The following is a 14,401-nucleotide window of genomic DNA, read 5'->3' on the forward strand; positions in this document are numbered from 1 at the left end:
AATTCCTGTGCGATCCCAGAGCCCAAACTGAAGCCAGCAAGACAAAAATCTTGGGAGTTTTTGGCCAAGGTCGAGGATACCAACTCCAGTGCATTCCAAGCCGTGTATGAAGAAACTTGTAGAGAAGAGGAAGAGAGAGCCGCAGGCAGAGAATGGGCCGGGGCTAGTCCTAAGGCCAGGACCAGGGCTAGTGTCAGGGCAAGTCCAGGTGGTCATCCCATCCCTAGTGAGCTCTGAAGCATATTCTTCACCTTGTTGTTGAAAAGGGCTGTTTACCTAAGTAGTGGAGGCAATATGGGGCTGGAGGGAGCATATGTATGTCTTCTTTTATTCCTGTTATATTTCAGTAACTTGTAGATTTAGCTCGTTTTTTGTATTCTTGAAATGTTAGTTTTCATTGAAGGTTTATTAAGATTCAGAATCTCAATTCACCCTCATGCATTTATTGCTGTTTTTCAGATTTAGCAGTAAGAGTTTTGTATTGTGTAAAACAAATTGAAAATCCTGCCATCTTTTTTTCTGAATCCTGAAATAATTAACGTGGTTTCAGAATAGGGACGTTCTTGGAAATATTAAAGACATCCACAACAGTTAGTTCGGATCACAAGATAGAGGCAGGAAAACATAAAAGTTGGTCAAATCTTGGTTTCCCTTATTCCGTTTCATAAAAGTAAAACATACATGTCCTGGATTTGTTTAGCTTTTTTCAGAATGTGGGAGAAAATAAATTGTGATGATTTGACCTCTTGTTCACGGGCTCTTACTTTCCCCAAAGAGTAATTGAGCATCTGCTCTTTGGAAGTCTTCATGCTAGTACTCGGGCCCTTTAGGCAGAGGCATCACAACCCATGTACAGATTTTAGAGTCTAACGGCAGCTATGAAATAAGGAGGAGGCTGAGATATTCTCCGAGACCTCAGGCCTAGTAGAAAAGGAGTGAGCACTTCAGGGTTCCCTCTAGTGTAAATGCCTGAGGGAGGGCAGTTTGAGGCCTTGGGAAGCTTTGATCTCTCAGTGGGGGTGGGGAGAATTTTAAGTTAGGAAGCATAGGGTAGGGAAGAGTAGGGGGTGAGAAGAGCAGGTAGGGGTGAGGCTGTGGGGAGGAGTCCAGATGAGGCTGTGGGATGGGTGTGCAGGGTCAGACACTCCCATCATGTATTACATCATGGAAGGTCTGAGCCTGGAGTGGAAACCAGCTCTTCACACTGACTCTGGGATTGGGGGTAAACCACAGAGAAATCCCCACGTGGGCAAGACTGGATGGTGTCCTGTGCTCTTGTCCCAGTGTTCCTGAACACAAGTGCTGACTGCGTGTGTTATGCACATCATTTCCAGGGTTTCTGAGAAATAGGGAGATACTCCTTCATGTCAGGAGCCAGAGCCCATGCCATTGAAAGGACGTTAGAATGAAGCCGTCTTGAGTGTCAGTTGGCAAACTCCATGTGAAGACTAGACTTTTGGCCGTGGTGATGTGAATGAAAATCGGGGTGACACACATGGAAGAGCAGCTGGGAGGGGAAATCGTTGGTCCTAGATAGCACTTCTAGGAGCTTCCTGTTGCATTAAACTGGGACAGTCTACCCACACCCACAGCAAAGAATATACTTCCTAATATGGATTGAATTTAACCACCATGCCCCCTAAAAACAGGTGTTATAAATCCTAACCCTACACCTATGGTTATAATGCCATTTGGGAATGTGTGTCATTGTGTTAAAGAGACTGGATTGTAAGGTGTGTCTTGAGTCAACCCACCAGGTGCTCCAAAGGAGAAAGATGTGGTGGTCAGCTTCTGTGAAGATTTACAGCCTTGGAAACCCTATGGGGCAGTTCTACTCTATGCTGTTGCATCCCTGTGAGTCAGAATCTTCTATATGGGAGTGCTTCCCCCTGCCCCGGGGATGTTTTAAGTCCAATCTCTTTTGAGATATAAAGGAGGTGATTCAGGAAACAAGTAATCATAAGTGTGGGATGATAGTTGCCACGCCACATGAGACCTCCAAGGGAAGAAGAAACGGAAGCTTAAGAAAGACAAGGACCTTCCCCCAGAACAAAGAGTTAAAGTTTTCCCCTACAGCCAGCACCTGAATTCAGATTTCTAGCCTCCTAAACTGTGAGAAAATAAATTTCTATTTGTTAAAGCCATCCACTTGTGGTATTTCTCTTATAATAGCACTATATAACTAGGACACTCTCTAATGAGTGACAAAATGCTTTGGCCTTGACTACTCACATATATGTGGCAGTGCAAACTCATCCAGTAGCACCACAGAAGAAAGACCTGGCAATCTGTTTCTTTAACGTTACAGCCAGGGAAACCCTATAGGGCAGTTCTACATGGGGCTGCATTTAGTAGGAATTGACTCGACGGCAACAAGTTAATGTAAAATATTACTTCATTTTTCTTCCGAATTAGCATTTTTTCTGATTTTGTTTTCTTTGTCCTAGAGTGCTGCGTATTCTGACACATCGTGGAGAAAACAACCAAAAATCCTCAAGAGGAGGGTGGTATTCTGTAGCGTGAAAATAATCATAGTAACAAGTGCCATTCTTTAAAGACCAGATATGCGTAGTCACTTCGCCAGGTGCTTTTCATGCCTTGCACAAAAACCACCTGCCCTAGAAGACAGGGCTTATCGATCCCACTTCACATAAGAAGAACCTAAAGCTCAGAGAGTTCGGTAATGTGTTTAGAACTCTAGTACATGACCCAGATAGATTAAACCCCTGGTTGGAATCCGTGTAGAGCCTACCTTGTTCCACTCCTCCCATTCAGAGGCTTACTGTGTGTCTCTTAATTCACTGTTCTTCTCTCCACTACAAAATGTTTCTCAGGTAAGAGAATGAATAATACTGTGCCCAGAGCATTGAGTTGGACTGTATAGTCAGAGCTGTGAATACTAGAATAAGTGAGAGGTATGAATAAGGAAAAGAAAAGAAAAGAGTCAGTGACAATATAATCATTGACAAATGCAAGGCCAGATAACCTGAAAAGATCTGGGGCTCATAAAATCATCCCAGAGAGCCCCTGCCTGTAGAAATTAGATCTGTTAAAACCAAGGTTACATGCACCTCCAGGTGTGGTTGAAGGAGAGAAGCATGAGATCAGCCTGTTTTCCTCACAGCCCACCACCTGTGCTGGGCTTCCTGTCTTTGGCTGCAGCTTCCCCACCTCATGCCATTTCTCACTCTGGGACAGGGACCCAATCTCTACAAGATTTGCAATAGCAAAACTGCTTAAGTTTGCAAGGATGTTGCATTTCTCAGGAAGCCTTTCATCAAAAAGGAGGCAAGAAGAAGAGCCCAGTGAATGAAAACAGAGAAGAAAAACACACCAGAATTTAGGGATCACACAAAGAACGGCAGGGCTTGCTCTCAGACTTAGACAGCCCCAGGTAGTGCCCTCACTTATTCTTCAGGTTTCTCAGGGACCTGAGACGTTGGCCTAAGGATACGCTCCAAGCCAGTAAAGCATGGACACTCAACATCTGATAGATATCTAAGAGATGACCCTGAATGAAGGTGATGGGAGGGCCCCTGAAGAACAGTGTGGTCCCCAAGTGTCCTGGCCTTGCAATTGCACCTGAGACATCTTGAACAGTCCTGGCTGGGTATGACTCATCCTGACTTCCAAATCAAAGTTCCCAGGTCAGCAAAGAAGTTGATCTGAGGGGACCAGCCTTGGATTCAGCAGGGAGTGGATTTCCAGGACTGGTCATTTTCAAGATAAAAACTGTGAATCAGGGAGGAGGGAACCACCCACCCCAGACAGAGGAGGCCACACAAAATGCTCCCTGCTGTGGGCCCTGGGAGGCCCAGGGCAGAGTTGTCAGGATAAGAAGTCTCCTCATTTCTGCCTGGAGGGGATCAGGTCTTGGGGGTATACCGCAGGTCCATAGAGGGAGGAGACTCAGACCCTCAAAGGAGTCAAGGTGAGGACCCTGAGTGTTATGAAAGGGAACCCCATCAACAGAAGGAGCAGAAGAGAGCATTACCTCTGTTCTTAGTCCCGGGAAGCCTCTGGGAGAGCTCTCTGGCGGAGGTACCCATCATTTCTTCCTGAGTGGTCTCAGGCAGGAAGGGTCTGGTCTAAAGGGGCGGCCCCCAGTTCTACGGAGGGAGGAGTCTTGTCCCTAACTGGAGTTAGGTGTGGACCCTGAGTGTTTATGGGGAGACTTACCACCTAAAAAGGATCTGCCAGGTGCAGTGAAACAGCCTACAATCCTGTGAGGCCCCAGACAAATGTACGGTGCGGCACAGTCTGACCTGTCCTTCTAGGGTCTGGGCGTGGTGAGAATCTTGTTCTGAGCCTGTGAGTCAGTTCTTCATATGCGGGACTCCCGGACTCTGATAGGTATCAATATGAGGACCCTGCGTGGGCACTAAGGGACCACTCACTTCAGAGCACTGGAGTCCCAACAAGGATCCTGTCCTTGCTGTTGGCCCTCAGAGGCCCCCCTGCCCCTGTGTTAGGGCCTTGATCCTTGGAAGCCCTCGGTACAACCCTGTACGGATGTGACGTTTCCTGGCTTCCATCAAGGAAGTGCTGGGAATGTGCAGCTTCTGGTTGGCGTGGCTGGGAGCTCTCCTCAGCAGAGGAGGGGGGAGTCTGAAGACTGATCAGAAGTCAAGGTGAGGACCCTGAATGTACACTCTGTTGACCAATTATCCCCAGAAAAGCGGGGTCCTAAGAGCGTCGTCCCTACCGTTGGCCCTCGGAGGCCCCCCTATAGCCTTGGCCGGAAGTGACGCGCGGACATGCGCCGACTTCCATCTAGGAAGTGCCGGGAAGGAGAGGCTTCTGGTCTGAGGGGATTGCGACTTTCGTCATCGGAGGAGGGTGGAGTCTCAGGACTCGTCGGGAGTCCAGGTGAGGACCCTGAATGTGGACTAAGGGGACACCTAACCCAGAACAGAGGAGATCACACAAAGTACCGCCCCTACTGTTATCCTCAAGGCCACCATGCTGACTTTTGCCTGTAAATTCTCAGGATGGGCGGGCCTTGGTCCAAGAATTGCACCCGAGTTCCTAAGAGGGAGGAGACCTAGACCCTAACTGCAGGCGAGGCGAGGACCCTTAGTGCCAATGAGGAGACCTTCCCTTAAAAGAGGTGCCACCCACAGCCCAAGCTTGCTCTCAGCTCTGGGAGCCCACGGGCAGGGGTATCCAGATGTGTAGCACCCCGACTTCCCCCTAGGGAGGTGAGGGCCTTAGTCTGAGCCATCAATACCACCCCTATTTCGGGCGGACTCAAGTTAGTAGAGGGAAGAATACCAAGCCCTACCCCAGAACAAGTTTAGAAGCCTAAGTGAGGAATGAAGGGGTCACCAATTGAGAACTCTGGGGTCAGGAATCCCCGCAGCCCTGGCCAGGCCTAGCATTCCCAAAACAGCCTCCAAAGGATATGGCTCACTCTGACTTTCAACTCTGAGTCTCAGGAAGGTGTGGTCTTTGTTGTGAGGGATGTGGCCTCATGACGGCAAAGGGTGGGGTTCCAGGAATGGTGCAGAGTGAAGGGAAGATATGATTGAGGTACTGGGACCACTCAACCTAAGATGGGGAGGATTGCAGTGGGCTCTGCTAATGCCGTTAGCTCTGGAAGCCCAGGACAAATTTGCCAAGTTCATGTGACTCTAGACTTCTGCCTGGAGTGTCTGAGAGAGATGAGCGCCTTCGTTTAAGCCCCAATTCAGGAGATAGAGAAATCCCAGAAACTGGTGGGAGTCAAGGTAAAAATCCTTTAGAAGGCAATAGGGAATTATCTCCTCTACTTCTCTCCCCCAAGAAGAGAGGAACAGGCAGAAAAGCCTCCTGTTGGTATTGGGCCAAGGGAGCCACGGTCAGAGGTGTCAGGCTCAGGTACCCCTTGGTTTGTTCCTAGGGATAGATGGTCTCAGGGACATGAAGTCCTTAGACTAGTGGAGAGCCTTATTCAGGAGAGGAAACCCTGGTGGCGTAATGGTTAAGTAGTATGGCTGCTAACCGAAAGGTCGGCAGTTCAGATCCACCAGGCGCTTCTTGGAAACTCCATGGGGCAGTTCTACTCTGTCTTAGAATAGACTCGACAGTAACAGGTACCAACGGGGTATTTGGCAGAGGCAGGAGACATAGTCTGTAATAGGAGTCAAGGTGAGGACACTGAGTTCTGATGAGGGGACTCCTTCCAGAAGAAAGGGGGAAACATAGAGCCCCAACACTCTGTTCGGACCTGGAGACCTGGGTATGGTGACTTACTGAGTTGCACTCACTAACTCCCAGGGCATTTCGGAGAAGTGAGGGACCTGCTAAAAAGGGGCAGCCATGGTGAGGACTCTGGTGGAGAGCTGAGGCCTCCAAAGAACCCCAGACAGAATGGGCCCCACTGTGCTGTCATCACTGAGGCACCACTCCTGCCAGGAGTGGTGGCTGAGCTCCTTCGGTTTCTGCTTGTGGGTCCCAGAGGGAGTTGAGGTTTCAGTGTCAGAGTAGTAGAGGCAAAGTGCCCTGGCCCTGCCAGCAGTTGATATGATGGCACTAGGAATGAAATTAGAAGAATCCCCAATAACGCTGTATAGAGAGTCCCTAGTGTCAGCCCTTGCTGTCACCCGAGTAAGCCCCAAGCAGGGCTGGCAATCTACAATGTAATCCTTCTTCTAAATTCCTCTACAGGGTCCTGACCGGGACAATAGGAGCCTTGTGAGGTTCTAGAACAGTGTCCTCAAGAATCCTGCAGAGGTGTCAGTTGTGAAAGCCATGGAGGCATCTCTCTGCTAAGGGGCACATATTTTCTCAGCCTCCCTCCTCCTGTGGGTCCACATCGCCTGCCCTCCTTTAGCACTCCTGCCTGCTGTCTTTGAGCAGAGTCATCATGCCCCGTGGTCATAAGAGTAAGCTCCGTGCCCGTGAGAAACGTCGCCAGGCCCAGGGTGACACCCACAGTGTCAAGGGTGCTCAGGCCACTGCAGCAGAGGAGGAAGGGTCCCCCTCCTCTTCCATTCCTCCTTTTGGGGGGCCTCCCCAGAGCTCCACTGCTGCTTGCACTCCCCAGGGGTCTCAGGGAGCCCCATCCACCACCACTGCTGCTGCAGGTGCTTTGGGCAGAAGAGCTCCTAGAGGGGCCAAGGGCCAAGGTGAGGGAGGCCCAAGTTCCTGTTCTGCCCGAGCCCCCAGTGAGAGGTCACGAAGAGACCCTCTAACCGGGAGGGTGATCATGTTGTCACAGTTCCTGCTGTCCAAGTATGAAACGCAGGAGCGCATTACGAAGGGAAATATGATGAAGATCATCAACAAAAGGTACAAGGAGCACTTCCCTGAGATCCTGAGGAGAGCCTCTGAGTACATAGAGATAGTCTTTGGCCTTGACGTGAAAGAAGTAGATTCCAAAGGTCAGTCCTATACCCTTGTCAGCAAATTGGAGATCACCGAGGAAGAGAATCTGAGTGGTGGCAGGGGGTTTCCAAAGAAGGGGCTCCTGATGCCTCTCCTGGCCATGATCTACACGAATGGAAACCGTGCCACCGAGGAGGAGATGTGGGAATTCCTGAATATGGTGGGGATGTGCGATGGCAAGACGCACTTCATCTTTGGGGAGCCCCGGAAGCTCATCACCAAAGATTTGGTGCAGGCAAAGTACCTGGAATACCGGCAGGTGCCCAACAGTGATCCACCACGCTACCAATTCCTGTGGGGTCCCAGAGCCCAAGCCAAAGCTAGCAAGACGAAAGTCCTAGAGTTTTTGGCCAAAGGCAACAATACGTGTTCCAGTGCCTTCCAAGCCCTGTATGAAGAAACTTGTAGAGATGAGGAAGAGAGGGCCACAGGCAGAGAATGGGCTGGGGCAAGTCCTAATGCCAGGGCCAGGGCTAGTGTCAGGGTGAGTCCAGCCGGTCGTCCCGTCCCTAGTGAAGTCTGAAGCAGATTCTTCACTTTATTGTTGAAAATGGCTGTTAACCTTTTAAGTAGTGGAGGCAACATGGGGCTGGAGGGAGCACATGTATGTCTTCTTGTATTCCTGTTATACTTGAGTAACTTATAGATTTAGCTCTTTTTTTGTTTGTTTGTATTTTTCAAATGGTGTCCCTTTTATTTGAAGGTTTATTAAGATTCAGAATCTCAATTCACTGTCATGCATTTATTGCTGTTTTTTTGCTTGATTTAGGTGTAAGATTTCTGTATTGTGTAGGACAAATTGAAAATCCTTGAATCTATTTTTCTGAATCCAGAAATAGTTAACGTGGTATCGGAATAGTGATGTTCTTTGAAATATTAAAGACATCCACAATTGTTGGGATCACAAGATTGATGTGGATAAAGATAAACATTGGTCAATTCTTGGTATTCTGTATTCCATTCGGTAAAAGTAAAACATACGTGTGCCTGGATTTTTTTAGCTTATTCAAAGCTGTTGTAGAAAATAAATCGTGATGATTTGATCTCTTGTTCCCTGGCTCTTATTTTCCCCAAAGAGTAATTGAGCGTCTGCTCTTTGGAAGGCTTCATGCTAGTACGGGGCCCTTTAGGCAAACGTGTCGAAGTCCGTGTGTATAGATTTTAGAGTTTAACAGCAGCTATGAAATAAGGAGGAGGTTGAGATACACTCCAAGACCTCAGGCCTAGTAGAAGAGGAGTGAGCACTTCATGGTTCTCTGTAGTGTAAATGCCTTGAGGGTGGGCAGTTTGGGGCCTTGGGAAACTTTGATCTCTCAGTGGGGGTGGGGAGAATTTTAAGTTAGGAAGCATAGGGTAGGGAAGGGTAGGGGTGAGAAAAGCAGATACCGGTGAGGTTGCGGGGAGGGAGTCCCGATAAGCTTGTGTGAGGGGTGAGCAGGGTAAGACCCTCCCATGATGTGTCTGAGCCTGGATGGGCTGTGCCTGGAATGGAAACCAGCTCTTCACAGTGACTCTGGGATTGTGGACAAACCAGAGAGGAATCTCGTCTTGGGGCAGGATTGGAAGGTGCTCTGTCCCCTTGTCCCAGTGCACTTGAACAGGTGCTCTGAGTGGTTCTGTTCTGCATAGCGTATCCAAGGAGTTCCTGAGAAACAGGGAGCTACTCCTTCGTGTCAGGAAGCCACTGTTAGAAGCCTTTTGCATTGAGCTGCGGGAGCCAGAGCCCATGCCATTGAAAGGACTTTAGAATTACGTTACCTTGAGTGTCATTTGGCAAACTCTAAGTGAAGACTAGACTTTTGGCAGTGGTGATGTGAATGAAAATTGGGGTGAATTAGATGGCAGTGCAGCTAGGAGGGTGAGTTGTTTCTTCACAACAATTCTAGGAGTTTTGTGTTGCATTAAACTGAGGCAGTCTGCTCCACACCCACATTAAATACCATACTGCCTAATATTGATTGAATTGGTCCCCCTCCCCAAACAGTTGTTGTAATTCCTAAACATATTCCTGTGGCTATAATCCCATTTGGGAATTGGTTTTCTTTGTTATGTTAAAGCCACAGTATTAGTGCAGGGAGGGTCTTAAGTCAACCCACCAGTGGCTCCACTGCAAAAAGATGTGGCCCTCTTCCTCCATACAGATTACAGCCTTGGAAATCCTATGTGGCAGTTCTGCTTCATCCTATAGGGTCACTATGAGTTTGAATCAAATCAGTGGCAGTGTTTTTAGTGTTTTTCTTGGGCTTTTTTCTTTGGGGAGGAGGGGGTTCTTAAGTCAATCTCTATGGAGATATAAAAGAGCAGATTGAGCAAGCAGTGAAGCAAGTAAGCACAGATAGGGGAAGATTGGTACCGTGCCACATGACATCTCCAGGAACCAAGAAACAGAAGCTGAAAAAAGACAGGAACCTTCCCCCAGAGCCAACAGAGAGAGAAAGCCTTCCCCTACAGCAGGTGCCCTGGAATCGGACTTGAAGCCTCCTAAAGAGTGAGAAAGTAAATTTGTTTGTTAAAACCACCCACTAGTGGTATTTCTCTCATAGCAGCACTAGATAAAGTAGACACTACCTAATGGGTGACAAACATGTTTGTCCTGATTCCTAACCTGAAGGTTGGAGGTGCGAACCCACCCAGTGGCACCTCGGAAGAAAGGCCAGGCAATATGTTTCTGCAAAAATTTCCACCAAGAGAACCCTATGTGTGCAGTTCTACTCTGTAACACGTGGAGTCGCATTAAGCCGAAATCAACTCAACAGCAATGACTTAAAATAAAATATAATATAATGTAGCTTTTCTTTCTAAGCAAGTATTTTGTCTGATTTGTCTTTGTTTTTATTTTTGTCCTAGAGCACTGCATATTCTCTGCCATTTCCTGGAGAAAACAAAACAAAAAATTCTCAGAGAGGAGGGTGGTATTGTGTGGTGTCAAAATAATCATTGTAATAGTTGCAAGTATTTTAAGACCCAATATTTTTCAGGTACTTTGCCAGGTGCTTTACATGCATTTCACAGAATGCACCAGCCCTAGAAGACAGGGCTTATCAAACCCGCTTCACAGACGAAGAACCTGGGGCTCTGAGAGTTTGGTAACGTGTACGAGTCCACAACTCTAGTACATGACCAAGCTGGAGTAGACCGCTGGTTTGAATTTGTCTGGAGCCTTCAAGACAAAGACTGACTTGGTATGTCTAAATTCACTTTTCTTCTCACCACTCCTGGTGGAGCAATGGTTAAGCACTCAGCTGCTAACCAAAAGGTTGGAAGTTCAAACCCATCCAGAGGCTCCACAGGAGAAGGAAGTGGTGATCTGCTCTCATAAAGATTAGAGCCCATGGGGCAGTTCTACTCTGCCACATGGGGACACTATGAGTAGAAATCGCCTGGACAGCACCTAACAAAAACAACACTCATGAGGAAAAGAAAGATAATATTTGATGACAGCTATATATGCAATTCCAGATAACCTGAAAAGATGAGGGGCTCACAAAATCATCCTGGAGAGCCCCTGCCTTGAGAAAATATATCTATTAGAACACAAATCACATGAGACTCTAAGTGTGGCTGATGAAAAGAAGGAATAGGTGAGTTCCCCCCTCCTCCCCTGCAGAATATACCACCTGTCCTGGGCCTCCTGCCTTGGGCTGCAGCTTCCTCATCTCACATCGCTCCTGGGACAGGCACACATTCTTTGTTTAAAAACTGCTCGAGTTTTTAATCAAAGATATAGGAGCCAAAATACAGGCCCCCATGTAGGAAAGCTGGGGAAACCAACACCCCAGAGTATAAGAATCACCCAGAGACTGGCTGGCACCTGCTCTTTCTTAGTCGTCTAATGCTGCTATAACAGAAATACTACAAGTATATGGCTTTAACAAAGAGAAATTTCTTTCTTCTTTGTAAACTAGGCGAAAAGTCCAAATTCAGGGCGTCAGCTCCAGGGGGAGGCTTTCTCTCTCTGTCGGCCTTCTCATCAGTCTTCCCCAGACTAGGAGCTTCTCCGCGCAGGGACCCCGGAGCAAAGGACACACTCTGCTCCTGGCATTGCTTTCCTGGTTGTAAGAGGTCTCCCCTCCTCTCTGTTCTCTTCCCTTTCCTTTTGATCTCTTGTGAGATAAAAGGCTGTGCAGGCCACACCCCAGGGAAACTCCCTTTACATTGGATCAGGGATGTGACCTCGGTAAGAGTGTTACAATCCCACCCAAATCCTCTTTAACATAAAATTACAATCCCAAAATGGAGGACAACCACACAATACTGGGAATCATGGCCCAGCCTAATTGATACACACAAATTTGTGGGGGATATAACTCAATCCATGACATGCCCTCAGACCTAGAAAGCCCCAGGCAGGGCTGTCAGGCTGAGCATCCCCTCACTTATCCTTGAGAGTTCTCAGGGACTTGAGAGCCTTGGCCTAAGAAGGGCACCTCAAGTCAGTAGATACAGGAGTCTCAGTCTTTGATAGACATCAGGGTGATGGTCCTGACTGAGGATGATGGAAGGACCCAGCCAGAACAGTGGGGTCCGATAGTTTTCTACACTGGCTGTCAGTCCTTGCAGCTCCAGAACACTCCTGACTAGATGTAGCTCAGGGGAGCCAAGTCAGGGAGGGCCTTGATCTGAGGGAAGCATCCTCAGGTCAACAGAGAATGGAGTCCCATGACAAGTCAGGTTATCAAGCTGAGGACCCTGAATAATGAATGAGGGAACCACCCAGGGCAGAAGAGAGGAGGTCCCACAAATCCCCACCCCACCCCTACACCTTCATCCCTGAGGGGCAATGACATAATTGTCAGGTTAAGGAGCCCCCTTATTTCCACCTGGAGAGAGGGAAGAGAGGACTTTGGTGTAGGGGAGACTGGCCCCAGGTCCACAGAGGCAGAAGAGCAAGAAAAACACTAAGAGGAGTCAAGGTGAGACCCTGAGTGTTAGGAAGGGATCACCAATAGTAAGTAGAACAGGACCTCACAGAACTCAGCCCCTGTTTTGACGACATGGAGGCACCAGGCAGAGCTTTCAGCCTGAAGTGCCCCCTCATTTCGGCACTAAGGGCGTCAGGGAGGGACAGCCTTGGTCCAGAGGGGGCGGCCCCGTTCGTGCAGAGGGAGGAGTCTTGTCCCTAACTGGAGTAAGGTTTGGAAGCTGCGTGCTAACGGAGCAACCTACCCCCAAAAGAGGGTCTGCCCAGAGGGCTGACCCAGCCAGCACTCCTGCGAGGCCCCAGGCAGGGGTAGTGTGAGGCACGCTCTGAGTTCCCCCTCTAGGGTATCCAAGAGGTGAGAGTCTTGTTCTCAGCCTGTGACTCAGGTTTCTATAGTCAAGAATCCCAAGCTCTCATAGGTATCAAGATGAGGACCCTGAGTAAGCACTAAGGGACCATCCACTGCAGTACAGTGCGATCCCATAGAGCCCTGAATTTGTTGTCGACAGTCGAAGGCCCCCCACAATAGCCTTGTCCCTTGGAGGTTCCCCAACGGCCTTGGCCGGATATGACATATTTTGACAGCCTGCCTCTGCGCCGGAAGTCCAGGAAGGTTAGTTCCTTTCTCTAAGGGGCTAGGCTTCTGACCCCAGAGAGAGTACGTCCAGGATCAGTCAGGAGTCAAGGTGAGGAAGGACTCTGAGTAGGGTCTGAGATGATCACCCACCCCAGAACAAAGTGTCTGCCCCACCCCCTGTCTCAAGGTCCCGCTTCTGCTGTTGGCCCTGGGAGACGCCGCCAGAGCTAGCTGGCTAAGTTCTGCTTGGAAAGTCACAGGGATTGGAGGGTCAGGTCTTGGGAAGTGGGTTCTAGGTCTGCAGAGGGAGGAGTCTTGGGCTTAGCTAGAGTCAAGGTGAAGACCGTGAGGACAAATGAGATGCAAACAACGAGCGCCACAAAGTCCCGGCCCTAGTGTTGGCCCTGGGAGGTTCCATGCAGTTTCAGCCAGACTTCTACCTGAAAGGTCTCAGAGAGATGAGGACCTTAGTCTAATGGGGGCTGCCTGATTCTGCAAAGGGAGTTCACTTGGTCCTTAAGAGGAGTCAGTGAAAAATTCCAGTATGAGGTCGGAGGGAACCAGGCGCCCCATAACTGAGTATGCCCTCTTCTCTCGACCTGGGGTAACTCTAGAATAAGTGTCTCCCTGAGGTGCCCCCTCATTTCCTCCTGGAGGGGGCTAAGGAGGTGTGGACTGTTGTCTAATGGAGCAGCCCCAATTCTGGAGAGGGAGGAGACCTAACAGGAGTTACAGTGAGGACCCAGTATGAGGACTGATGCTATCACTCACCACAGAAAAGTGGAAGCGGCAGACAGTTCCTGCTTGCGGTCTTTGGAGGTGTGTTTGAACCCTCCTTCCTTTTTGCTGCTGTCAGGTTGGTGAGAGCCTTGATTTGAGGGGAAGGGCCTCAGATCAAAAGAGGAACGTGTCCCAGGCCTTAACTATAGACAGTTAGGGTTCTCAGGCCCTACTTAGAGCCAAGATAAAGACTCTGAATGACTACTGAGGTCTCCAAGAAACCCAAAACAGAAAGGGCCCAATTGAGCAATCAGCACTCAGTGCCCCCTGAGAGGGTGCTACTTCACTTTCTCTTAGGTGGTCCCAGGAAGATGAAGACCCTGGTTCAAAGCATCAAATTTAGAGCATCACTGGGGCGGGGGGCGAAGGTGAAGGACCTGCCAACAGTTGACATAATGGTCTTGAGCGTTAAGTGAGCGGGCCATCTATCCCAGAACAGAAGAGGGCCCAGAGTCTAGACCTGCCAATTCCTGCTCTCAGCTCTAGTAAGCCCCAGGCAAGGCTGGCAGGATGCAGCCTCAGGCATACTCTAATTACTTCCACAGGGTTCTTAGGGGACAGGATGACCAGGAGCACAGGAACCCTCTAAAGTTTCTAGCTTAGTGCCTTCAAGCAAACCTGCAGCGGCGCCTTCTTAAAGCCTAAGCGGTATCTCCTTACTTATGGTGCTAACTCTGTCTCTCCTCTCTCTTCCAGGGAGCATACGTCACCTGTTGTCCTACTCACTCTCCTCCTGTCTGTGTCCCTGACCAGTC

The 14,401-nt window shown here is 49.0% G+C and overlaps 1 protein-coding gene across 1 annotated transcript; it reads left to right on the forward strand.

Annotated features, from left to right (window-relative positions):
* The first annotated feature begins 6,847 nt into the window (after positions 1–6,847).
* Positions 6,848–7,891, forward strand: LOC126068807 (melanoma-associated antigen B2-like). Its single transcript, XM_049871504.1, has one exon. It carries the CDS (start codon positions 6,848–6,850, stop codon positions 7,889–7,891), a length of 1,044 nt encoding a protein of 347 aa, XP_049727461.1.
* The last annotated feature ends 6,510 nt before the right edge of the window (positions 7,892–14,401 follow it).

Source organism: Elephas maximus, chromosome X (assembly GCF_024166365.1).
Source record: "Elephas maximus indicus isolate mEleMax1 chromosome X, mEleMax1 primary haplotype, whole genome shotgun sequence".
Classification (NCBI taxonomy): Eukaryota; Metazoa; Chordata; class Mammalia; order Proboscidea; family Elephantidae; genus Elephas; species Elephas maximus.